Source organism: Ahaetulla prasina, chromosome 3 (genome assembly GCF_028640845.1).
Source record: "Ahaetulla prasina isolate Xishuangbanna chromosome 3, ASM2864084v1, whole genome shotgun sequence".
In the NCBI taxonomy this organism is placed as follows: domain Eukaryota; kingdom Metazoa; phylum Chordata; class Lepidosauria; order Squamata; family Colubridae; genus Ahaetulla; species Ahaetulla prasina.
In genome coordinates this window covers 224,944,008-224,969,185 of record NC_080541.1, presented here as the reverse complement: position 1 = coordinate 224,969,185, position 25,178 = coordinate 224,944,008, and the positions used below count along the sequence as shown (strand labels likewise).

Sequence of the window (25,178 nt, the reverse complement as noted above, 5' to 3'; positions counted from 1 at the left end):
AGTCTAGACCAGTGGTAGTCAACCTGGTCCCTACCGCCCACTACTGGGCGTTCCAACTTTCATGGTGGGCGGTAGAGGTTTTGTCCGATACTGAAGCACTTTCCTTTTTTTTTTTATTGAAAAAGTTTTACAAAACTTCCCCCTGTTTCCCCTTCCCCTCCCCTTCCTTCACAAACCCCCTTCCCCCAACTTCCCAGAACAAACACAAGGTGTAGTTAAAAATAAAACAAACATATGCTATAAATTTTTCCCTCCTAACTCAATTATACTCCTACAATTCTCATCAATTCCTAACCTCCCCCAAAACAATCAAAAATAATACATCCTAATCGTTCAAAGGCAGTCTGATAACTCTTAGTTTGATATCTGTTTTGAATATAGTCAATCCATTTTTTCCATTCATTTAAATATCTTTCTTGCGTATTGTCTTTCAAAAATTGCCAATTGCCAAATTGGCAACTTTCAATATCCATTCTCCTATTGTAGGTACTTCTTTTTTCTTCCAATACTGTCCTATCAGTAATCTTTCACCACTTTCCTTTTTTCTGAATTTAAATGACTTTAAAAAAAAAATTCATAGCATTATTTAAAAACATTTTCATTAGGTTTTCATAAAATTCCCTGTGACAATTTAAAGTTCTGAAAATATACTATTTGTATCGCCCGCGCATAAGTTTAGTTCACGTTACGTAAGTGAAAGTAAATGGCACTATAGTGTGACCTCAAACAAAAGAGCCTCGTCCCAGAATAGCTCGCGCATCTCCCCCCACACCACCCACCTGTAACAGACAAGCAGAGCTGGTAGCTGGTGCCCTCCCCCAACCCAATCCACGATGCGCGAGAGGCATGAGCAGGCAATGATAAACGGCGCATTACTGTGGAACCGGTGGGCGGCTAGAAAATTTTACTACTAACAGAGATACAAAAGTGGGTGGTAGGTATAAAAAGGTTGACTACCCCTGGTCTAGACTCTAGAGAAAAGAAGGACTAGGGGGACCTTATAACAGTTTTCTGGTATTTGAGGGGCTGCCAACAAAGAAAAGGGGCATCACCTTATTTTCCAAAGCACCTGAAGGCAGGACAAGAAACAATGGGTGGAAACTCATCAAGGTGAGAAGCAACCTGGAATTGAGCAGAAACTTCCTAACAGTGTGGACAATTAACCAGTGGAACAGCTTGCCACCAGAAGTTGTGGTGCTTCATCACTGGAGGCTTTGAAGAAGAGACTGGAGAGCCACTTATCTGAAATGGTACAGGGTCTTCTGCTTGAGCAGGGGGTCGGATTAGAAGATCTCCAAGATCCCTTCCAGCTCTATTCTGAATGATTACAGTTCATTTAGTAGTGAATGTTCAAAATTAAAACGGCACTGAAGAAAGTAACTTATGACCAGTTTTCACATTTACAGCATCCCCATGGTCATGTGATCAGAATTTGGCTGCTTAGCAACTGGTTCCTATTTATGACGGATACGGTGTCCCAGGGTCACATGATCTGCTTTTGCGAGCGTCTGACAAGCAAAAACAATGCGGAAGCCAACGCTGTTCCTAAGTTAACAACTTCATTGATTCATTTAACAACTGCTGCAAGAGAGGTTGTAAAATGGGGGCAAAACTCACTTAACAAATGCCTCACTTAGCAACATAAATTTGGGGCTCAGTTGTGGTCATACGTCAAGGACTGCGTGTACCAGTTTTGCAGCAACCTGCTCTAGAGTTGAAGACGAAACCTGTTAGAACTGCTAATGCTGGCAATTTCTAAGGCATGTGGACTTCAAATCCCAGAATTCCCCAGGAAGCTTGGCTATTCATGAGAGTTCTGAGATGTGAAGTCCAGTTACTCACAGGTTGTCCCAGTTGGGAAATGTTGGATTGGAGCATTTTTTCTCAACTCTGCAACTTTAAGATATGTGGAGGCACTTACCCCCGACAAGAATTGCTAGAATGTTTAAGAATAAATCTGAAAAATGTTGGAAATGTCACCAGACACCCGGTTCATATTACCACATGTGGTGGACATGTGTAGAAGCCAAAAGATGCTGGTCTAAAATCCACACATGGTTGGAAAAGATGATTAAGAAACATATTGATTTTAAACCAGAAATTTTTTTATTGGGAATTATATTATCTGAAACATATAATAGAGAAGTGAGATATTTGATTGTAAATGTTTTAACAGCAGCTAGGATTGTATTTGCCAAAAATTGGAAAAATGACAGACTTCCATTGCAAGATGAAATTATTATGAAAATGCTGGAATGTGCAGAAATGAGTAAATTGACATTAGAAATTAGAGAACAGGAAGAGAAACAATTCTACAAAATATGGGATCTCTTTTATCAGTGGTTAGAGAGATAAATTAAAGAGATTTAAGTAAGATTGTATAATGAAAACGTTAAATTATATGATGGAGTTTAGGGAATGAGATTGGAGATGCTTAACATTAAATTAAGAAAGCCGATTAGAATAGAGAGAATGAAATGTTATTCTTAATTGAGATTAATTGATTAAAATGTTGAAAGACATATTATATTGTTAAAAAAAAAGATTGATAAATTAGTTGTAATGAACATGGTGATCTGCACAAAGACTGACGATCAACCCACCGACGCAACGTATTTGGATTGAAGATTGTTTTATGTATGTGTGTTTTTAAAAAATAAAAAAGTTTTTATATAAAAAAAAGATTGATAAATTAGTTGTAATGAACATGGTGATCTGCACAAAGACTGACGATCAACCCACCGACGCAACGTATTTGGATTGAAGATTGTTTTATGTATGTGTGTTTTTAAAAAATAAAAAAGTTTTTATATAAAAAAAAAAGATGTGTGGACTTCAACTCCCAGAATCCCCCAGCCAACTTGTTCCATCGATTAATCGTTCTGTCAGGAAATTCCTCCTTATTTCCAGGTTGGGTCTCCCTCTGTTGAATTTCCACCCATTACTTCTCGTCCTGCCCACTACAAGCACAATCTACATTGTACACAGATCTACACGCGGGAGGCCCCGTACCTTGTTCACGTGCTCTGCCATCGTGTGATAATTCAGCCCGGCTTTGGATTTGAACTGTTTTTTACAGTGCTGGCATTTCAAGGCATCCTGCAGCTGAAACGAAGGAGAAAAAAGCATACTATTTCAGACAAAGAAATCGAGAGTGAATACGATTTGCCTTCCGTCAATCTACACTTAGCACTAATTGTGTGATTACCGTATTTTTCGGTGCATAAGATGCACCGGAGTATAAGACGCACCTTAATTTTAGGAGAGGAAAACAAGAAAAAAAAATTCTGCTGTTCTGTCCCCCCTCGCCTCCGTCCGAGCGATGGCTTAATTAGCCGGCACTATCAGCTCTGGCAGCAAACTAGCGAGCATCTGCCAAGTGACTCTGTTATCTCCCTCGATGCCGATGAGTCAAACAGTACTTCAGCTCTAGTCAAGCAGTTGATTTGCCTGCTACGAAGAGGCATAGCAGCCCTTGCTGCTTTTATATCCTGTGGGGTGTGGCTCCATGACTCAGCACTTCCTAGGCCTGCCCCACCCCTGCTTCTGTTGTTCCCGCCTCTCCTGCCTACGAAACCTATGGTTCAGCCAGGCCTGATTGCCATCAGCTGGGTCTGGAGGCGTGGCCTGGGGGGAAGAGTCAGGGGAAGGAGGACTCGTTATCTCCTCCACCTGGCCTGCCTCTGGCTCCTGGAGCTGAGCCAGGGAAACCGGTGCTCCCGAGGTAAGTCCTGATGGCCCTTCCCTCTCACTTTCCGAGTCACTTTCTGGCAGGGGGCCCGGCTCGGGGGGCGCAGACACAACACCTGCCTAGCAGAGCAATACGGGTCTATTTGTCTTTTTTTGGGAGCGCACCAGTCTACCTTCTTTAAAAATAGAGGCACCAGTCTCCTAGCCACCTACAGCGCTGATCAGCTGTAATGTGGCCCTTTGAAGCACCGTGGCAGATGCAAGACCGTTTTCATGAGGACGCCCGACTGTGCAACACACAGAGGCCGACAACCTCCGAAGGGTGGGGGGTGGCAGGTGGGTGGGGCTACATTCGGTGTTGCTGTGTCTGTGCCCCCTGAGCCGGGCCCCCTGCCAGAAAGTGACTCGGAAAGTGAGGGGGAAGGGCCATCAGGACTTACCTCGAGAGCACCGGCTTCCCTGGCTCAGCTCCAGGAGCCAGAGGCAGGCCAGGTGGAGGAGATAACGAGGCCTCCGTCCCCTGACTCTTCCCCCCCCCGACCACGCCTCCAGACTCAGCTGATGGCAATCAGGCCTGGCTGGACCCTAGCTTTTGTAGGCAGGAAAGGCGGGAACAACAGAAGCAGGGGTGGGGCAGGCCTAGGAAGTGCTGAGTCACGGAGCCATACCCCACAGAGTATAAAAGCAGTCCTGGCTGCTCTTCTGCTCTGTGACGAGCAAAAATTGAGTTGAACTCTTTGACTCGGAGAAGTGAGCTGAACATTCGACCTGGACTGCTGACTTCCTGGTTGCCTGGCAACCCCAAGGTAAAAGGGAGACTTTGGCAGGCAGCTGCAGATTCCCTGCCAGGACTGATAGCAGCCGTGAACTCAATTACTGGCTCGTTTAGTCAGCTCGTGTGGCTGAGGCCGGGAGGGGACGGAACAGGTATATAAGACGCACCCAGATTTTCACCCTCTTTTGGACGGTAAAAGGTGCATCTTATACACCGAAAAATACGGTAGGTTGTGCGTCGATTTTTTGCTTAACCTCTTCTGAGTTTTTAGAGTTGCTCAAAATGGTAGTAGTTTTACGATCCCCGCAAAATAAAATAAATACACCCACAGAGGATAAATGCAATTGATAAAACAAACCAGAACCAAATGCTGCAAATGCGTATAGGCATTCCTCGGCATATGACCTTCATGGAACCTGCCCAGTGATGGGATTCAATTAATTTAACAACCGGTTCTCTGCTCTAATGACCGGCTGGGTGGGCGTGGCCATGGTGGGCGTGGCCAGGGGAGTGACAGGCAGCACTCGGCCTCCTGCACTCCCCCTGGGAGCAAAAATGGACCACGGGGGGGGGGGGCGCACTACCACCCCCGCATCCCATTTTGGGCCTAGTAGGCCTCCCTGCAGCCTCCTGGGAGCAAAAACAGGCCAGGGTGGGGGGGCGCTGCCTGGTTTTGGCCCTAGTAGGCCTCCCTGCACTTATCTGGGAGCCATAATGGGGTGCATGGGGACTCCAGGAAGGGGCGGGGAAGAGAGGGTTCAGCCAGGAATTTAACAACCGGTTCACTTGAACCGGCTGAATCTCACCACTGAACCTTCCCATTACAACCGTATGTTGTGACCGTTGTAAATCGGGTCTCAACAGGGCAAGAAAATAAAGGGGAAATTTAAGATAGCTTGGATTTAATTTCCATGGAATGGCCTGAATCATCTTTATATCAACATCTTAGTAGCAACACAACTGATACAGGTGGTCCTCGACATACGGCCATTTGTGACGATACTGAAAAAAGTGACTTACAACCAGCCCTTAAGGCGATTTTAGCGTCCCGATGGTCGTGGGATCGAACAATGGATTTTCCGGTCCCAATTGCAGTCATAAGTTGAAGCCTACCTATACATAGACTTATGACCACAATTGTGTCCAAAATTTTGTTGCTAAGCGAGACAGTTGCTAAGTGAATTTTGCCTCCTTTCACAACTTGCCACGGCTGTTATGTGAATTTAGTCACACGGTTGTTAAGTGAATCTGGCTTCCCTACCGACTTTGCTTGTCGGAAGGTCGCAAAAGGGGATCGTGTGACCCTGGGACCGTCACAAAAACGAGCCAGATGCCAAGCGTCCAAATTTTAATCACGGGACCAACAGGGACGCTGCAACGGTTGTAAGTGTGAAAAATGATCATGTTACTTTTTTTCAGGGCTGTTGTAACTTTGAACACGCACTAACTGAACTGTTTTAATCGGTGGAACAACTTGCCTCCAGAAGTTGTGAATGCTCCAACACTGGAAGTTTTTAAGATGATGTTGGATAACCAATTGTCTGAAGTGGTGTAGGGTTTCCTGCCTAAGCAGAGGGTTGGACTAGAAGACCTCCAAGGTCCCTTCCAACTCTGCTACTCTACTCTACTCTGCTCTGCTCTGCTCTGCTCTAGTCCACTCCACTGCATTCCACTCTCCACTCCATTCTATTGTAAGTCAAGGACTACCTGTATATTAAACTGCCACAATCCAGCAATTGTGATGCCAGGGTTCCAGGCAGGCGTGAAATCCAGCAGGTTCTGACAGGTTCTGAAGAACCGGTAGCGGAAATTTTGAGCAGTTCGAAGAACTGACAAATACCACCTCTGGCTGGCTCCAGAGTGGGGAGAGAATGGGGATTTTGCAGAATCCTTCCCCCAGGAGTGGGGAGGGAATGGAGATTTTGCAATATCCTTCCCCCAGGAGTGAGGAGGAGGAATGGGGATTTTGCAGTATCCTTCCTCCAGGAGTGGGGAGGGAATGGGGATTTTGCAGTATGCTTCCCCCAGGAGTGGGGAGGGAATGGGGATTTTGCAGTATCCTTTCCCCAGGAGTGGGGTGGGAATGGAGATTTTGCAGTATCCTTTCCCCAGGAGTGTGGAGGGAATGGGGATTTTGCAGTATCCTTTCCCCAGGAGTGGGGAGGGAATGGGGATTTTGCAGTATCCTTCCCCCAGGAGTGGGGATTTTGCAGTATCCTTCCCCCAGGAGTGGGGAGGGAATGGAGATTTTGCAGTATCCTTCCCCCAGGAGTGGGGAGGGAATGGGAATTTTGCAGTATCCTTCCCCCAGGAGTGGGGAGGGAATGGGGATTTTGCAGTATCCTTCCCCCAGGAGTGGGGAGGGAATGGGGATTTTGCAGTATCCTTCCTCTGCCACGCCCACCAAGCCACACCACGCCCACCAAGCGACACCACGCCCACAGAACCAGTAGTAAAAAAAATTTGGATTTCCCCCACTGGTTCTAGGCGCCTGGAATTCAGAATCCAGGGCCCAAGAGCAAATCCTGGTTGATCACGAAGGAACAGGACAAAAATTGGTCTTGGGCCAGAGTTAGCCCATCCAAAGCATCCGCAGCTGAAGATAGGGGGGGTTTCGTTTCTCGCCATTTGAACGGGGAGTGTGTGGCTTCTTACTTTTTGGCAGACTTCCATGTGCTTCTTGAGACCCAAGACCGTCTTCCGGGAGATCATGCCACAAGTCGGGCAAGAGACTTCTCCTTTCTCGTTGATTATCCGCTGCCACTGCTCCTCAGGGGTTGCTGGAGAAGAGACAAAAAAACAAACGAACTATGATTGCTGGTCAGGCTTAACAGTGAGGGGGGCTCTATTTTGGTTGGATCCCAGAACTCCGTTTCGGCTTCTCAGGAATAATATGCAGTATAAGGGTTGCTTTCATTCTCCTTTGGTTTTATGTATTTTATTTCCCTGCCTTGGTTGTTTTAATAAATAACTCAAGGCACCTAATGTACCTTTTCTCCTCCTATTTCGCCCACAATAACCCTGTGAGGTGGGCTGGACTGAAAGGAAGAGTGACTGGCTCAAAGTCACTCAATTGGCTTTCATGCCTAAGGGTAGACTAGAACTCCCAGTCTCCTGGTGTTTGACCCAAAGTCACCCAGATGGCTTTAACGCCTAAGGCAGGACTAGAACTCACAGTCACCTAGTGTTTGACCCAAAGTCATCCAGATGGCTTTAACGCCTAAGGCAGGACTAGAACTCACAGTCACCCAGTGTTTGATCCAAAGTCACCCAGATGGCTTTAACGCTTAAGGCAGGACTAGAACTCACAGTCTCCTGGTGTTTGACCCAAAGTCACCCAGCCAGCTTTCATGCCTAAGGCAGGACTAGAACTCACAGTCTCCTGGTGTTTGACCCAAAGTCACCCAGCCAGCTTTCATGCCTAAGGCAGGACTAGAACTCACAGTCTCCTGGTGTTTGACTCAAAATCATCCAGCCAGCTTTTATGCCTAAGGTAGGACTAGAACTCACAGTCTCCTGGTGTTTGACCCAAAGTCACCCAGCCAGCTTTCATGCCTAAGGCAGGACTAGAACTCACAGTCTCCTGGTGTTTGACCCAAAGTCACCCAGCCAGCTTTCATGCCTAAGGCAGGACTAGAACTCACAGTCTCCTGGTGTTTGACCCAAAGTCACCCAGCCAGCTTTCACGCCTAAGGCAGGACTAGAACTCATACTCTCCTGGTGACTGTGGGAATCCTACAATGGTCATGTGTGAAAACCAGCTATAAGTCATTTTTCTCCGTGCAATTGCAACTTTGAACTGTCACTAAATGGACGGTTAAAAGTCGAGGAGTACCTCAAGTTCTTATTTAACTTAGCATATCAGAGTTGGAAGGGACCTTGTAGGTCATCTAGTCCAATCCCCTGCTCAAGGAGGCCATTTCTGACAAGTGGCTGTGTCCTGTTTCTTCCTGAAAGCCTCCAGTGATGACTTCTGGAGGCAAAGTCATCTAACGAGGTTAATTGTTCCAATTGTCAGAAAATTTCTCCTTATTTCTAGGTTAATGTAGCCAATAATCAAACTGGCTGGCTGGATTAGAAGTCACTAAAACAGCTGAAACTCAAAACAATCATTCCTGTAACACAACCCCTGCAAAGGAAAGAAAACCCCTGACACAATTCTGCCTTAAATCACAACGTTCTTGAAAAATACAATAATCAATGGCCAGCCAGCAATTACAGAAATTACAATAAGTAGCAACAATAAATATGAGGTTGGTTTAACTCCCAATCCACGGATCAATGTAGGCTTGTTCACACCATCAACTTCAGATTCTAAACCTAGGGAAATGAATTGGCTAGAAGAAGCTGCTGATGTGTTTGTTTGGAATATCCAGCTGTCTCCAGTCCAGCAAAAGATTTTCTGGAGAAATATATTTTGGGCTGATTCCAGAGAAACGTATTTTGGCTTTGAAAGGCCTGCGGATTATTTGCCAAAATATCAAAATGCAGGAAACTTTATGGGTTTCCAAAGCAAGGAAAGAAAAACAAATTTTCAGTGGCAGGCAAAATTCATACTAAAATATATTCATACGGGTGGCAGATTTAATTACTTTTATCCGTTTGGTGCCTATTGAAAAGCAGATAGCAATTCTTATTTCTCCTTTTATATATAATACTTGAGTACTTTTTAAAGTTAGTAAAACATCAAAACTAAAAAAAAAAGTGTTTTTTAACCTTTAGGGTTAAAAAAAAATTGAAACAATGCAGAGGATTTTCTTAATATAAAGTATGATAAAGATTAATGAGTTAACAGAAGCATATATTATTCTCCACAGAAAAGAGAAGCAGGGATGGTCAAATTGATTCTTTTATCCAAGGAAGAGAATATATCTAACTTTGTTTCTGGTCTGAAATTGCTGGTGTCTTTGGCTTTGTGCTTCTCGAGCAAAGAGTGGTTGGAGCTGCCGTCTCTCTATTATTATTATTTTTATTTGCATTTATATCCCGCCCTTCTCCGAAGACTCAGGGTTGCTTACACTATGTTAGCAATAGTCTTCATCCTATTTGTATATTTATATACAAAGTCAACTTATTGCCCCCAACAATCTGGGTCCTCATTTTACCTACCTTATAAAGGATGGAAGGCTGAGTCAACCTTGGGCCTGGTGGGACAAGAACCTGCAGTAATTGCAAGCAGCTGTGTTAATAACAGACTGTCTTAACAGTCTGAGCCACAAGAGGCCCCAACAGAGAGGGTACGCAACTTGGGCGTTCTCCTGGATGGACGGCTGTCGTTTGAAGATCATTTGGCGGCCGTCTCCAGGAGAGCCTTTTACCAGGTCCGCCTGGTCCGCCAGTTGCGTCCCTTTCTGGACCGGGATGCCTTATGCACGGTCACTCATGCTCTCGTCACTTCCCGTCTGGATTATTGCAATGTTTCACATGGGGCTACCCTGAAGTGCACTCGAGACTCCAGTTAATCCAGAATGCAGCTGCTGGGTGATCGAGGAGCCCTCGTTGCTCCCGGTAACACCGCCTCGCAGTCTGCACTGGCTACCTGTGGTCTTTCGGGTGCGCTTCAAGGTTTTGGTTACCACCTTTAAAGCGCTCCATGGCTTAGGGCCCAGGTACTTACGGGACTGCCTGCTGTTACCTTATGCCTCCCATCGACCCATACGCTCTCACAGAGAGGGTCTCCTCAGGGTGCCGTCCGCCAAGCAATGCCGGCTGGCGGCCCCCAGGGGAAGGGCCTTCTCTGTTGGAGCACCTACTCTCTGGAACGACCTTCCCCCCAGTTTGCGCCAAATATCTGACCTTCGGACCTTTCGCCGGGAATTAAAAACTCACTTATTTATTCAAGCGGGACTGGACTGATTTTTTTAAACTTTTAAATTTTAAATTTTAAATTTTTAATCCTTTGTAATTTTATAGGGGGTATTTTAGGTTAGGTCAATCTGACGGTTTTAATTCGGCCACTATTGAATAGGTATTTTAAATTGTTATTTTAACTCTGTATACTTACTGTTTTTATTCTTGGCTGTACACTGCCCTGAGTCCTTCGGGAGAAGGGCGGTATAAAAATTTAATAAAATAAAATAAATAAATAAATAAATCTATAAATTTATTTATTATCTATTTATTTATCTATAAATAAATACTCTTTGCTCGAGAAGCACGAAGCCGAAGACACCAGCCTGAAGATGATGAGTGAGACCTCGTCGAAACGTCGCCAAGATACTCTCAACCTTACACGGGAAAAGACCCGAAAATGCCAAGATCTCTGATTTTGTTTTTGTTAACTAGATGTCATGTGAATCCCAAAGGCAAGAGGCAACCTCAACTTTCTGGTTTTTTCTTTTGAAGACGTTTTGCTTCTCATCCAGGAAGCTTCTTCAGCTCTGACTGAATGGTGAGGAAGGGAAGGATTTACTGTATTTTTCAGAGTATAAGACACACCTTCGTTTTTGGGGAGGAAAATAAGATAAAAGCTGATTGGCAGGTGGGATCGGCCTCCCAGAATACCCCCAATCAGCTGTTCCCAGAGGTGAATTTTAGCAACAGGTTCCTTGGTTGTGAGCTCTGTGCCTTGCTTTTTTTTTTTTTTACTTTCTTTCCTGCCTCTGAAACTTCTGAAACTCCATTTCAGAAAAAAACTTTTTTTTTTATGCCTCTGAAACAGCTTCAGGAAAAAAAGCCTCTGAAGCTCTGTTTGGAGGCTTCTTTTCTGAAGCTCTGTTTGGAGGCTTCTTTTCTGAAGCTCTGTTTGGAGGCTTTTTTTCTGAAGCTCTGTTTGAGGGCTTTTTTTCTGAAGCTCCGTTTCTGATGCTTTTTTCAACCTCTGAAACCTCCGTTTGAGAAGCTGGGCGGGGCTACATTCGGAGTATAAGATGCACCCAGATTTTCACCCTCTTTTTTGGGGGGGGAAAGGTGCGTCTTATACTCCGAAAAATACGGTATATACATACATATATATTTATTCTAAAAATATGAGTTCCAAGTATATTTGTAAAACAAAAAACAGACATTCTGCGAGCTCCGGAACTAAAATAATTAAAATTTTATTCTACTCTATTTTATTCTCTACCAAAGGCAGAGAGCTCTGCAATGGTAGCTTAATACTCCGACGATGTCAGCAGATGGCTGACGAAAGCTTAGTCCAGGGGTCTGCAAACTTGGCTCTTTTAAGACTTGTGGACTTCAACTCCCAGAGTTCCTGAGCCAGCTTTGCTGGCTGAGGAACTCTGAGAGTTGAAGTCCACAAGTCTTAAAAGAGCCAAGTTTGCAGACCTCTGGATTAGTAGAATAAAATTTTAATTATTTTAATTTCAGAGCTCGGAGAATGTCTGTTTTTTGTTTATATACATATACCTATACATATATACATATACATATACGTAGGTCTTTGGTTATTCGGGTTTTTTCCCGCGTAAAATTGGAAGTGTCTTGGCGATGTTTCGACAAAGTCCCATTCGTCATCTTCAGGCTGGGTGTTTAGAGCTTCGTGCTTCTAGAAGCACAAAATTTCTCCTAGAAGCACGAAGCTGTAAACACCCAGCCTGAAAATGACGAATGGGACTTCGTCGAAACGTCGCCAAGACACTTCCAATTTTACGCGGGAAAAAACCCGAATAACCAAAGACCTACATACAAACACCCGCGAAAACCTCAGAAAACAAATATACATATATATCGACAAGCATCTGAATTTTGAACGCCTAATTGTGGAGGTGCTGCCATGGCCGTGTGAAAAATGGTCGTAAGTCACTTTTTTCAGTGCCATCGTAACTTCAAATGGTCACTAAAGAAGAAGAAGAAGAATAGAAGAAGAAGAAGAATATAATTTATTGGCCAAGTGTGATTGGACACACAAGGAATTTGTCTTGGTGCAGATGCTCTCAGTGTACATAAAAGAAAAGATACGTTCATCAAGGTACGACATTTACAACATTTAAACATTTAAATTAAATTAAGACATTTAAACATTTAAACATTTAAATTAAATTAAGACATTTAAACGAATGGTTGTAAGTCGAGGACTACCTATAACTGCATACCGCTGTTAAAATTAGATGCCTTTATAAAGTTTTAGGGATGGAGGATGGGTATCCCCCATAGAAAGGCCAATAGAAAACCCTCAGGCTGACTGGATGCAATCAATCATTGCCTGTTTGACAGTACAATTCTATGATCTGGGGATTAACCTGGCTAGGAACGAAGGTTGATGTGCTCACAGGCCATAAAAGCCACTGGGAGAAAAACAATTAAACAGTTTGCAAAACCTAAAAACATTTTTTTCCCCAAACTTGGCCCCTGTAAGATGAGTGGACTTCAACTCCCAGAATTCCACCCATCTTAAAGGGAGTCAAGTTTGAAAAAAAAAACATTTGACTTAGAGAGACAAGGGAATTGCTGCAAAGGGAGCACCTGGCTCAATCTTACCTGGGGCTGAAGGAGCTGTGGCTAAGGTGGCGGCCTCTTTTCTCGCGTTGGATCCTGAAAGCTTTTTCTTATGATCTTCGGCGTTACCGCTGAGGAGGGAAGCTTCCAACTTCTTTGCCCGGTGGGCCTTAGCCTTGTCTTCTGCTTTCGCCAGCCCTGTTAAAAAAGCAGAAATGGATTTTGGAATGGAGAAGCGTTGGGCAGTCTCTGGGTTCGATAAGGGAGAATATTAGCTCGGGGTTGAAAACAAGGGGTCTTAGATGCTCTCCGAGCTTGTTTTCTTGCAGACGTTTCATTACCAAACAAGGTAACATCATCAGTAAGATAGAATAGAATAGAATAGAATAGAATAGAATAGAATAGAATTTTTATTGGCCAAGTGTGATTGGACACACAAGGAATTTGTCTTGGTGCAGATGCTCTCAGTGTACATAAAAGAAAAATACGTTCATCAAGGTACAACATTTACAACACAATTGATGGTCAATATATCAATATAAATCATAAGGATTGCCAGCAACAAGTTATAGTCATACAGTCATAAGTGGAAAGAGATTGGCGATGGGAACTATGAGAAGATTAATAGTAGTGCAGATTCAGTAAATAGTTTGACAGTGTTGAGGGAATTATTTGTTTAGCAGAGTGATGGTCTTCGGAAAAAACTGTTCTTGTGTCTAGTTGTTCTGGTGTGCAGTGCTCTATAGCGTCGTTTTGAGGGTAGGAGTTGAAACAGTTTATGTCCAGGATGCGAGGAGTCTGTAAATATTTTCACGGCCCTCTTCTTGATTCGTGCAGTATACAGGTCCTCAATGGAAGGCAGGTTGGTAGCAATTATTTTTTCTGCAGTTCTAATTATCTTCTGAAGTCTGTGTTTTTCTTGTTGGGTTGCAGAATCGAACCAGACAGTTATAGAGGTGCAAATGACACTCAGTAATTCCTCTGTAGAACTGAATCAGCAGCTCCTTGGGCAGTTTGAGCTTACTGAGTTGGCGCAGAAAGAACATTCTTTGCTGTCCTTTTTTAATGATGTTTTTGATGTTAGCTGTCCATTTAAGATCTTGCGATATGATAGAACCTAGAAATTTGAAGGTTTCTACTGTTGATACTGTGTTGTCTAGTATTGTGAGAGGTGGAAGTATGGAAGGGTTTCTCCTAAAGTGTGTTCATTCCAGATTGTTTTGGTTGCACCACAAGGCTAGTCGTTCGACCTCTCGTCTATATGCGGATTCATCATTGTCTCGAATGAGACCAATCACTGTTGTGTCATCTGCGAACTTCAGTAGAAGGGAGTGTGGGATATGGAGGAGGAGGAGGAGGAGGAGGAGGAGGAGGAGGAGGAGGAGGAGGAGGAGGAGGAGGAGGAGGAGGAGGAGGAGGAGGAGGAGGAGGAGGAGGAGGACTGTTCGGTCCTTGGTGCTCTCTGAGCTTGGCTGTTTTTTGCAGACGTTTTATAACCCAACTAGGGAACAGTTGCCAAAAGGAACTGTGGGATGTGGAGAGGAGGAGGAAGAGGAGGAGGACGACGATGACTGTGGAGACCTTGGTGCTCTCTTCGTTTGGTGGTTTTCTTGTAGACGTTTTATTACTCAACTGGGTCACATCATCAGTGCTAGAAGGGAGTGAGGTTTGCAGACAGGAAGAGGAAAAAGAAGAGGAGGAGGAGGAGGAGAATGACTGTGGGGGCCTTTGTGCTCTCTTAGCTTGGTGGTTTTCTTGCAGATCAAACTTGGTAACATCATCAATGCTGATGATATTACCTAGTTTGGTAATGAAACGTCTGCAAGACGTCTGGATTAGAAGAACCAGGTATGATATCTCCTAGGAAGGTCCTGGCAGGGCATACATGGGTGTGAACCAACCTCTATTTCTTCATTTTGTTCTTAAAAATCTAAACCATAATTATTTCTCCGCGCTTATTGCATCGGCAGATAATCGCCCAGCCACCCTGTTTAGGGTGACCCGCTCCCTGCTTGCGCAGGAGGCTCGGGAGGACCCCTTGCAGGGTCGTGCTGAGGATTTTGTACAGTATCTGTCTGATAAAATCGCTCGGATCCGGAGCGGTCTGGACGCTGATCGGATAGATCCGGGCGAGATGACAGGGCCGAGTCTTGTGGACATTACCTGGGCTGAGTTTGATCCTGTGACTCCCGACAACATGGACAGGTTGTTGGGCAGGCTGAATCCCACCACATGTTTATTGGACCCGTGTCCCTCCTGGTTGGTACTGGCCACACGGGAGGTGACACGAGGCTGGCTCCTGGGAGTTATCAATACTTCCTTGTTGGAGGACATTTTTCCCACCGCCTTGAAAGAGGCGGTGGTGAGGCCCCTCCTCAAGAAGCTTTCCCTGGACCCAGCTGTATTGGTGAACTATCGTCCAGTCTCCAACCTTCGCTTTTTGGCGAAGGTTGTTGAGAGTGTAGTGGCATATCAGCTTCCCCAATACCTGGAGGAATCTGTCTTTCTAGACCCGTTCCAGTCCGGCTTCAGACCTGGGTACAGCACTGAGACGGCTTTGGTCACGTTGGTGGATGACCTCTGGAGGGCTCGGGACAGGGGATGTTCCTCTGTCCTGGTCCTTTTAGATCTCTTGGTGGCTTTTGATACCATCAACCATGGTATCCTGCTGCGATGGTTGGAGGGATTGGGGGTAGAAGGCACCGTTTATCGGTGGTTCTCCTCCTATCTCTCTGACCGTTCGCAGACAGTGTTGGCAGGGGGGCAGAGATCGACTTCTAGGTACCTCACTTGTGGGGTGCCTCAGGGGTCTGTTCTCTCGCCTCTTCTGTTCAACATCTACATGAAGCCGCTGGGTGAGGTTATCCGTGGTTTTGGGGTGGATTATCATCTGTACGCTGATGATACTCAGCTGTACATTTCCACCCCGAACCACCCCAACGAAGCCGTCGAGGTGATGGCCCGGTGTCTTGAGGCCGTGCGGGTCTGGATGGGGAGGAACAGGCTCCAGCTCAACCCGACCAAGACCGAGTGGCTGTGGGTTCCGGCATCCCGGTACAGTCAGCTTTCGCCCTCGCTGACTGTTGGGGGTGAAGTATTGGCCCCCAGGGGAAGGGTGCGCAACTTGGGCGTTCTCCTGGACGACCGGCTGTCTTTAGAAGAACACCTGACGGCTGTCGCCAGGGGAGCATTTTATCAGGTTCGCCTGATTTGCCAGTTGCGCCCGTTCCTTGACCGGGACTCCTTACGCACGGTCAGTCATGCCCTCGTTACATCTCGCCAGGACTATTGTAATGCTCTCTACATGGGGCTCCCCTTGAAGAGCACCAGGAGGCTCCAGTTAGTCCAGAATGCGGCTGCGCGGGTAATAGAGGGAGCACCACGATGCTCCCATATAACACCCATCCGCCGTGGCCTGCACTGGCTGCCGGTAGCCTTCCGGGTGCAATTCAAGGTGTTAGTGACCACCTTCAAAGCGCTCCATGGCTTAGGACCGGGGTATCTACGAGACGGCCTTCTGCCACTGATAGCCTCCCAACAACCTGTGCGCTCCCACAGAGTGGGCCTGCTCAGGGTGCCATCGATCAAACAATGTCAGTTGGCGGCCCCCAGAGGGAGAGCCTTCTCTGTGGCAGCACCGGCTCTTTGGAACGAGTTACCTCCGGGATTACGCCAACTCCCCGACCTCCGAACCTTCAAGCGGGAATTAAAAACTTTATTATTTAATCGTGCGGGACTAGCCTAAATGTATTTTAAATATATTTTAATTATAGTTTTTAAATTTTAAAGGGTTTTATGTCGGTTTTGACCGTTTTAGTAATTTGGCCAATTAATATATTCATTTTAAATGTTTTTAAATTTGTTTATTTATATTATGTGTATTTTTGTATTTTTAATATGGTTGTAAACCGCCCTGAGTCCTTCAGGAGAAGGGCGGTATAGAAATTGGATTATAAATAAATAAATAAATAAATAAATTATAAATAAATAAAACCAAACGTGTCTACTGCAAAGCCAAAGCCCAACATTCAAGAGTCCTGGGTCCAATACCAGCCCCTTAAGAAGGTTTTGGTTACTACCTTTAAAGCGCTCCATGGCTTAGGGCCCGGGTACTTACGGGACCGCCTGCTGTTACCTCATGCCTCCCACCGACCCGTACGCTCACACAGAGAGGGCCTTCTCAGGGTGCCGTCCGCCAAGCAATGTCGGCTGGCGGCCCCCAGGGGAAGATCCTTCTCTGTGGGGGCTCCTATCCTCTGGAACGAACTTCCCCCGGGTTTACGCCAAATACCTGACCTTTGGACCTTCCGCCGCGAATTGAAAACATTTATTTATTTGCGCGGGGCTGGCTTAAATTTTATTGGTTTTAAATTTTTATTATTAATTTTTAATGGGTTTTAGTTTTATATGTTCCAAAGTTTTAGGCCAATTATGTAATAAGTTTTTTAATTCGTATTTTAATTGTATATTGCACTGTTTGTTTTACCTTGGCTGTACACCGCCCTGAGTACTTCGGGAGAAGGGCGGTATAAAAATCGAATAAATAATAATAATAATAAGTTCTCCAGTAGGGCTCAACCAGTGCTGTCTTTGTTTTTGATTTCCCAGCCTGGCTGATAGCAATGGGGATTATAACATAATAACAGAGTTGGAAGGGACCTTGGAGGTCTTCTAGTCCAACCCTCTGCTCAGGCAGGAAACCCTACACCATTTCAGACAAATGGCTATCCAACATTTTCTTAAAAATTTCCAGTGTTGGAGCATTCACAACTTCTGCAGGCAAGTCGTTCCACTTATTGATTGTTCTAACTGTCAGGAAATTTCTCCTTAGTTCTAAGTTGCTTCTCTCCTTGATTAGTTTCCACCCGTTGCTTCTTTGTTCTGCCCTCAGGTGCAGACGTACCGAGATCCTGGATACGGGATCTGCTGGTTGTCTCCTTTCCAGATACTAATCAGGGCCAACCCTAACTAACTTTTAGAGTTCAGTCATAAGTCAAGGACTATTTTTATAGGTCCTTAAAGGTAAGGACCACCATCTTAAACTGCGCCTGGAAGGAAACTGGTGGGGGGCAGTGCACCCAAAAGGCACCAAACACTGAGCACCCTGCAAGATTCTGGACCAGTTGTAGCTTTCAGATAGTCTCCAAGGGCAGCCCCATGAACTGCACACTGCAGTTGTCCAGCTGGCGTGAGTGAAGTCCGTCCAGCCCAAGAAAGGGCACAAGGCCAAAGTCAGAAATGGAGGAGGAGGAGAAGCAGCAGGTGTTGAAAAACCTTCTCCCTGCCCTCCTCTCTTTTTCCAGGCAACTTAGCGAACAGGGATTGGTTACTAGTCCACATGAACCATTTCTTGTGGTTCATGTGGACTAGTTTTTTTGCCAGAAAAATGGAAGCTAATTCTTTTATCTTATCTTTGCAGTTAAAAGATCTTTATCTTTGCAGATATAAGAATTCAAACCTTCCTGTCTTGTTGAGTTATTATTGGATTATTATTTATTTATTTATTTATTTATTTTATTAGATTTATAAACCGCCCTTCTCCCGAAGGACTCAGGGCGGTGTACAGCCAAAATAAAAAAAACAATGTACAGTTAAAATAAAATTTAAAAACTTATTATTATTAGATTTTAAATTTACTGGTTTTAAATGGGTTTTTATTATTTATATTGTTTTTAATAATTCGGCTATAGAATAAGTTTTTTAATTGTCATTTTAGTTTGTATTTATATGTATTTTTAATTGCCTGTGAACCGCCCTGAGTCCCTAGGGAGATAGGGCGGTATATAAATATGAAAAATAAATAAATAAATAAATAAATAAATAAATAAATAAATAAATAAATAAATAATACAGTGTGGCCGAAATTAAAACAGTTAAAAAATCTAAAAAACCCCAATTAAAACCAGAGAGAAATTTAAAATTTAAAGCTAAACAATTTAAGAAAGCCCCGCACGAACAAACAGATATGTTTTCAGTTCGCGGCGAAAAGTCCGAAGGTCAGGTATTTGACGTAAACCAGGGGGAAGTTCATTCCAAAGAGTGGGGGCCCCCACAGAGAAGGATCTTCCCCTGGGGGCTGCCAGCCTACATTGTCTGGCGGACGGCACCCTGAGAAGGCCCTCTCTGTGCGAGCGTACGGGTCGGTGGGAGGCATGAGGTAACAGAAGGCGGTCCCGTAAGTACCCAGGCCCTAAGCCATGGAGCGCTTTAAAGGTGGTAACCAGAACCTTGAAATGCACCCGGAAGGCAACAGGAAGCCAGTGCAGTCTGCGCAGGAGAGGTGTCACATGGGAGCTACGTGAGACTCCCTCTATCACCCGCGCAGCTGCATTCTGGACCAACTGAAGCCTCCGAGTGCATCTCAAGGGGAGCCCCATGTAGAGAGCATTGCAATAATTATGGGAGAGGAAATGAAAATGGAGAAAACAGTTATTTTACCTTTTAATCCAAAAGTTCCTGAGATGGATGGCTGCTCTCCGGTAAACTTCTTAGGCGTTTTCTGTTTCCTTCCTAACTCAAAAAGGAGAAAACAGAAATAAAACTTTGGTCAAACCCCTGGGTGTTGAGTCGCCCTTCTGCAATTAGCGCTTGGTTTTGCATAATTTATACCTCAACTAATGGCCTTGAAAAGAGAGAACAAAAGAACCGGGGATTAAATCTAATTATTAGATTCAATAAATCCAATTAGAGTTCTCCTGATTTTTATCGTGCCCTCTCTGTTTTCTATTATTACTCTTTGTAGCTTTTTGGGGTTCTACTCTTTTTATAGTGACAAATTCCTTGTGTGTCTAATCATACTTGGCCAAATAAGATTCTGTTCAATTCTAATTCTAATTCTAATTATTTTAATTTTACCAGTAATTCTAATTCTCAGTCTCATTCTAATTCTAGAGTTTCCTTGTGCTGTCAAATCTTTGGATCACATCTGGGAAGAAATTTGGCAAATCAATAAATAAAATAATAAATAAAATGGGATGCACAATCCCTACCTCAACCCCCAGCCCAGAAATTTCTCCTTAGCCTTCTTGAGCTTCTGAGGTTTCGCTAATACAGGTTCCAAATTTGTTCTTTACGAACGTAAGGACTAGAAACTTGGCTTTAGAAAATAACAACACAAGAGAGAATGCTTCATTTTCCCACAATGTTTAGAGCTGGAACTTCCAAATGCTGGTGACCCAGGCAGGATAATTTCAAGAATGGGCCCCAAATTAAGGAAGATATTGCAGAATCTGACAGCACTGTTTACTTTTAAAATAAAGTATATAACTAGTCCTCGACTTACGACCACAGTTGAGCCCCAAATGTTTGTTGCTAAGCAAAACAGTCATTAAGTGAGTTTTGCCCCATTTTACGACCCGTCTTGCCACCATGGTTAAGTGAATCACTGCAGTCGTTAAGTGAGTAACATGGTTGTTACATGAATCTGGCTTTCCCAAGGACTTTGCTTGATGGAAGATCGCAAAAGGGGATCACATGACCCCAGGACGCTGCAACCTGTCATAAATCTGAGCCAGTTGCCAAGCGGCCAAATGTTGATCACGTGACCCTGGGGATACTGCAACGGTCGTAAGTGTGAAAAATGGTCATAAGTCACTTTTTTCCAGTGCTGTTGTAACCTTAAAATGATCACTGAACGAATCATTTTAAGCCGAGGACTACCTGTAATGGCTTCAGCTAAAGTTAGGCAATTCTGCTCATGCAGAAATGTTGACCCAATTAGAATAGAATAGAATAAGAGAGTTGGGAGGGACCTTGGAGGTCTTCTAGTCCAACTTTGGCAACTATAAGACTTGTGGACTTCAACTCCCAGAGTTCCTCAGCAAGCAAAACTGACTGAGGAATTCTGGGAGTTGAAGTCCACAAGTCTTAAAATTGCCAAGGTTGGAGACTCCTGTTTAAGTCCAACCCCTTGCTCAAGCAGGAAACCCTACACCACTTCAGACAAATGCCTATCCAATCTCTTCTTAAAAACTTCCAGTGTTGGAGCATTCACAATTTCTGGTGGCAAGTTGTTCCACTGATTAATTGTTCTCACTGTCAGGAAATTTCTCCTTAGTTCTAAGTTGCTTCTCTCCTTGATTAGTTTCCACCTGTTGCGTCTCGTCCTGCCCTCAGGTGCTTTGGAGCAGGGGTCTCCAACCAAAGCTGGCTGAGGAATTCTGGGAATTGAAGTCCACAAGTCTTAAAGGGACCAAGGTTGGAGACCCCTGCTTTGGAGAATAGCTCAATTAGTCAGTTCTATTCCCACCCCTTCCTGCTTGCACCCAAACACAACACAAGCAAGCCAAACACCGCACAAGCTTCCCATTTTAAACTCGGAGGAGGTGGCGGCGGCGTAGGGAAGGGGGGCCTCCGCTCCCCCCAAAAGTTTGAGAAACGCTGATCTAATCTTACTGTGCTTCATCCTTTCGGGGTCTTCCTCCTGCTTGAAGGACTGTCTGCTGGCATGATGTTTGGAGCCGCGGGTGCCCGGCGTCTGGCTGAGCGGAGTGGCAGCCCCTTCCCCGCCTCCAGCTGCAGCGGTCTTCAAAGCCCTGATGCCTTGGCTCACGGCCGCGTGCTCTCCGTTCTCGGGGTGCTGCAAGGCGACGGCCTTCTCCACTTTCGATTGTTTGGGGTGTAGGGTGGGGGACATGGTGCGTTCGGCAGCTCTAGGGCGAAAGTCAGATTTAAGGAGAAGTCAAGCCGGGCCAGAATCAGGTGCGGAAGATCAGATCCACATTTTGTGTTCACTTTAAATTTACCAACCAAAAAAAACCACAAAAACCACACGGTTCAGACCGGTTCACTGGAACCAGTAGCAAAAATTACAAGTGGGCCTGCCCCCCTGCTCTGGTTCTACGCCTATTGTGTCTGCGCCTCCCCAAGCCAGGCCCCCTGCCAGAAAGTGACTCAGAAAGTGAGGGGGAAGGGCCATCAGGACTTACCTCGGGAGCACCAGCTTCCCTGGCTCAGCTCCAGGAGCCAGAGGCAGGCCAGGTGGAGGAGATAACGAGGCCTCCGTCCCCTGACTCTTCCCCCCCAGGCCACGCCTCCAGACCCAGCTGATGGCAATCAGGCCTGGTTGGACCCTAGGTTTCGTAGGCAGGATAGGCGGGAACAACAGAAGCAAGGGTGGGGCAGGTCTAGAAAGTGCTGAGTCATGGAGCCACACCCCACAGGATATAAAAGCAGCAAGGGCTGCTATGCCTCTTCGTAGCAGGCAAATCAACTGCTTGACTAGAGCTGAAGTACTGTTTGTTGACTCATCGGCATCAAGGGAGATAACAGAGGCACTTGGCAGACACTCACTAGTTTGCTGCCAGAGCTGATAGTGCTGGCTAATTAAGCCATCGCTCGGATGGAGGCGAGGGGGACAGAACAATGCCATCTATTTAGGCACATTTTTGAGGCCGGGCGCATGTGCAGAAGGCCTGATGCATATGTGGAAGGCAGACACACTGTCAGGGTTCCAAGGAGCAACCCCAATGAAATAAAGCTCTGAGGCTTGAGGTTCCTCAAAGTTCCAATTTATTAGGGATGTCATGTTGGCACAGCTGGGAAAACCCAAAACTGAAAGCTTCCAGGTTTTCCACACCCAGTTGACAATTCACAGCCCTGCCCCACACCCACAAGTTCATCACATTGTCCAATCAACTCTTCACACTCAACTGGATACAATCTTCAGGCAGTCTCCATCAGACACAGGCAAAAGTCCTTGACTACGGAATGTTGTTATGACTAACTTTCTACCGTTCCAAAAACAACCCCCTCCCAACTTCCCCAGATAAAATATGTGGCAGTTAAGAAACAAAAAGAAAATTGCCTTCCAAAACTGACACCCGCGTGCGCACACGAAGCAAGCATGTGCACAGCAAACCGGTAGTAACATAACGTGAAACCCACCATTGGAGACTAGTAAAACACCAACAGGAAAAGACCCAAGGCTCACTGTACTGCACGATCCCCTGGAGCATCTCAATCACCAAACCCCAGAATCCTACAAAAATCCATCCATTCACTCAGCCATTTTGTCAGCCACCCCGGAAACATGCTGCTGTCGCTGAAGTTTCTGAAAAGTAAATAAACAGAGATCTTCTTTCCTTGTAGCCAGCCTCTATTTTATTTCCAGGGTCTTTCTCCTGGCTTGGAACTGGACTGGGTTTTTTCTTCCAACATATGGATGCTAGGCTGATGCCTTTTTTGAGCCCACCCCCCACCCACCCAGATTCTACCATTCCAGATCCCTTTCCTACACCAAGGCTTGACTGCCGGTGATCATTCTAGATCCATGTGTCAATTCATCATTCTGCTCTCCAGGTGGGTGTCCTGTACATTTCTTGGGACTTTCTGAATCTTAGATTACAGGACACTCATCACGTTTCATGCATGTTTCACCATGCAATCATGCAATCTTGATTGCAGAAAATGTAACTTCTTTAACAGAGTTATTAATACTTGGAACACGCTACCTAACTCTGTGGTCTCTTCGCAAAACCCCCAAAGCTTTAACCAAAAACTGTCTACTATTGACCTCACCCCATTCCTAAAAGGTCCGTAAGGGGCGTGCATAAGAGCACAAAAGTGCCTACCGTTCCCGTCCTATTGTTTCCTTTCATTATATCCAATTAATATAGTTATTACATACTTACGCTCATATATATGCTTATATATTATATAGTTATTTTCATGCTTATGCTTATATATACTGTTGTGTAGGCTGACTCTGTAAACTGCTTAGAGAGGGCTGTAAAGCACTGTGAAGCGATATATAAGTCCAAGGGCTATTGCTATTGCCCTTCCTTCTTTCCTTCCTTCCTTCCTGCCTGCCTCCCTCCCTTCCTTCCTGTTAGAATGCAGCATTGCAGGTTAACTCTGCCCACTGTCATGAGTTCGAACCCAATTGGCTCAAGGTTGACTCAGCCTTCCATCCTTCCGAGGTCGGTAAACTGAGGATCCAGAATGTTGGCTTCCCCTAGCCCCTCCTCTTGCTCCGGAGGTCCTGGCCCCTACCTTTTCTTCCCTGGCCCCTTGCTGGTTGCCTTCTGCACTTTGTTTTCTGCTGGGGGGCTGGCTGCTGGCAACGACCTGTCCAAGTGGTTCCAAAGGCAATGCTTCTCCAGCTGGGTTTTTGACGTGAAGACGGCTTCACAGTACAGGCAGGGGAAGGTGCGTTTCTCGACAACGGCGCCCTGGAAGGAAGAGAGAAAAAGGGGGTGGGGGAAAAAATAGTGGAAACAGAGCAAAAGAGGGGGAAAATGCAAATTGGCTTCTGCCAAGGGGTCAAAATATGGCTGGGCGGCATTGTGTGAGGAACACAGAGGCCCAGATGTCCATGGGGCTGGCCACACCCTTCTCCCAGATCCATTAGAATAGAATAGAATAGAATTTTTTATTGGCCAAGTGTGATTGGACACACAAGGAATTTGTCTTGGTGCATATGCTCTCAGTGTACATAAAAGAAAAGATACTTTCATCAGGGTACAACATTTACAACACAAATGATGGTCAATATATCAATATAAATCATAAGGATTACAAGTCCACAAGTCTTAAAGTTGCCAAGGTTGGAGACCCCTGATGTAGGGGATATTCATCCTTGACAACTCTTAAAAGCCTTGTGGAATTCAACTCCCAGAATTGGCAGCCACTGAACTCTGGGAGTTGAATAGAATAGAAAAGAATAGAATTTTTTATTGGCCAAGTGTGATTGGACACACAAGGAATTTGTCTGGGTGCATATGCTCTCAGTGTACATAAAAGAAAAGATACGTTCATCAAGGTACAACATTTACAACACAATTGATGGTCAATATATCAATATAAATCATAAGGATTGCCAGCAACAAGTTATAGTCATATAGTCATAAATGGAAAGAGATTGGTGATGGGAACTATGAGAAGATTAATAGTAGTGCAGATTCAGTAAATAGTTTGACAGTGTTGAGGGAATTAGTAACTGTTAACGCTCCCCCACCCAAATCTTGGGATGTGTCACCTTTTGATATTGATATTTTACAAAGTTCTTTTTATAATCTTAAAACTTTCTCATCTTGAATTAATTCTGATTTTAATGTTAATTTTAGGGATTGCATGGTATATTACCCGAAGCCCTTCCCTCAGAGAAATGGGCAGTTAAGGTTTTTGTATGAAATATAAAATAAAATGATAAAAATAAAAAAAAAATAGATCTGATTTTAATGTTAATTTTATGGATTCTGTTGTATACTGCCCACAGCCCCTCCCTGAGAGAAACAGGCGGTTAAGAAAATATGAAATATAAATAAAATATAAAATATAAAGTAAAATAATAAAATAAAATAAATAAAATAAAATAATAGAAAAAATAAAATAT

At 44.7% G+C, this 25,178-nt stretch overlaps 1 protein-coding gene across 1 annotated transcript in view; it reads right to left on the bottom strand.

The window, feature by feature from the left end:
- Positions 1-25,178, bottom strand: part of ZNF512B (zinc finger protein 512B) — an 88,829-nt gene that overhangs the window by 33,605 nt on the left and 30,046 nt on the right. The window contains exons 5-10 of the mRNA XM_058176717.1: positions 23,837-24,015; positions 21,239-21,495; positions 19,283-19,354; positions 12,887-13,042; positions 7,121-7,245; positions 3,013-3,105 (exon numbers count right to left, since the gene is read on the bottom strand). Of these exons, the coding sequence (XP_058032700.1) occupies positions 3,013-3,105; positions 7,121-7,245; positions 12,887-13,042; positions 19,283-19,354; positions 21,239-21,495; positions 23,837-24,015 (882 nt within the window). The remainder of the gene's footprint in view (positions 1-3,012; positions 3,106-7,120; positions 7,246-12,886; positions 13,043-19,282; positions 19,355-21,238; positions 21,496-23,836; positions 24,016-25,178) is intronic.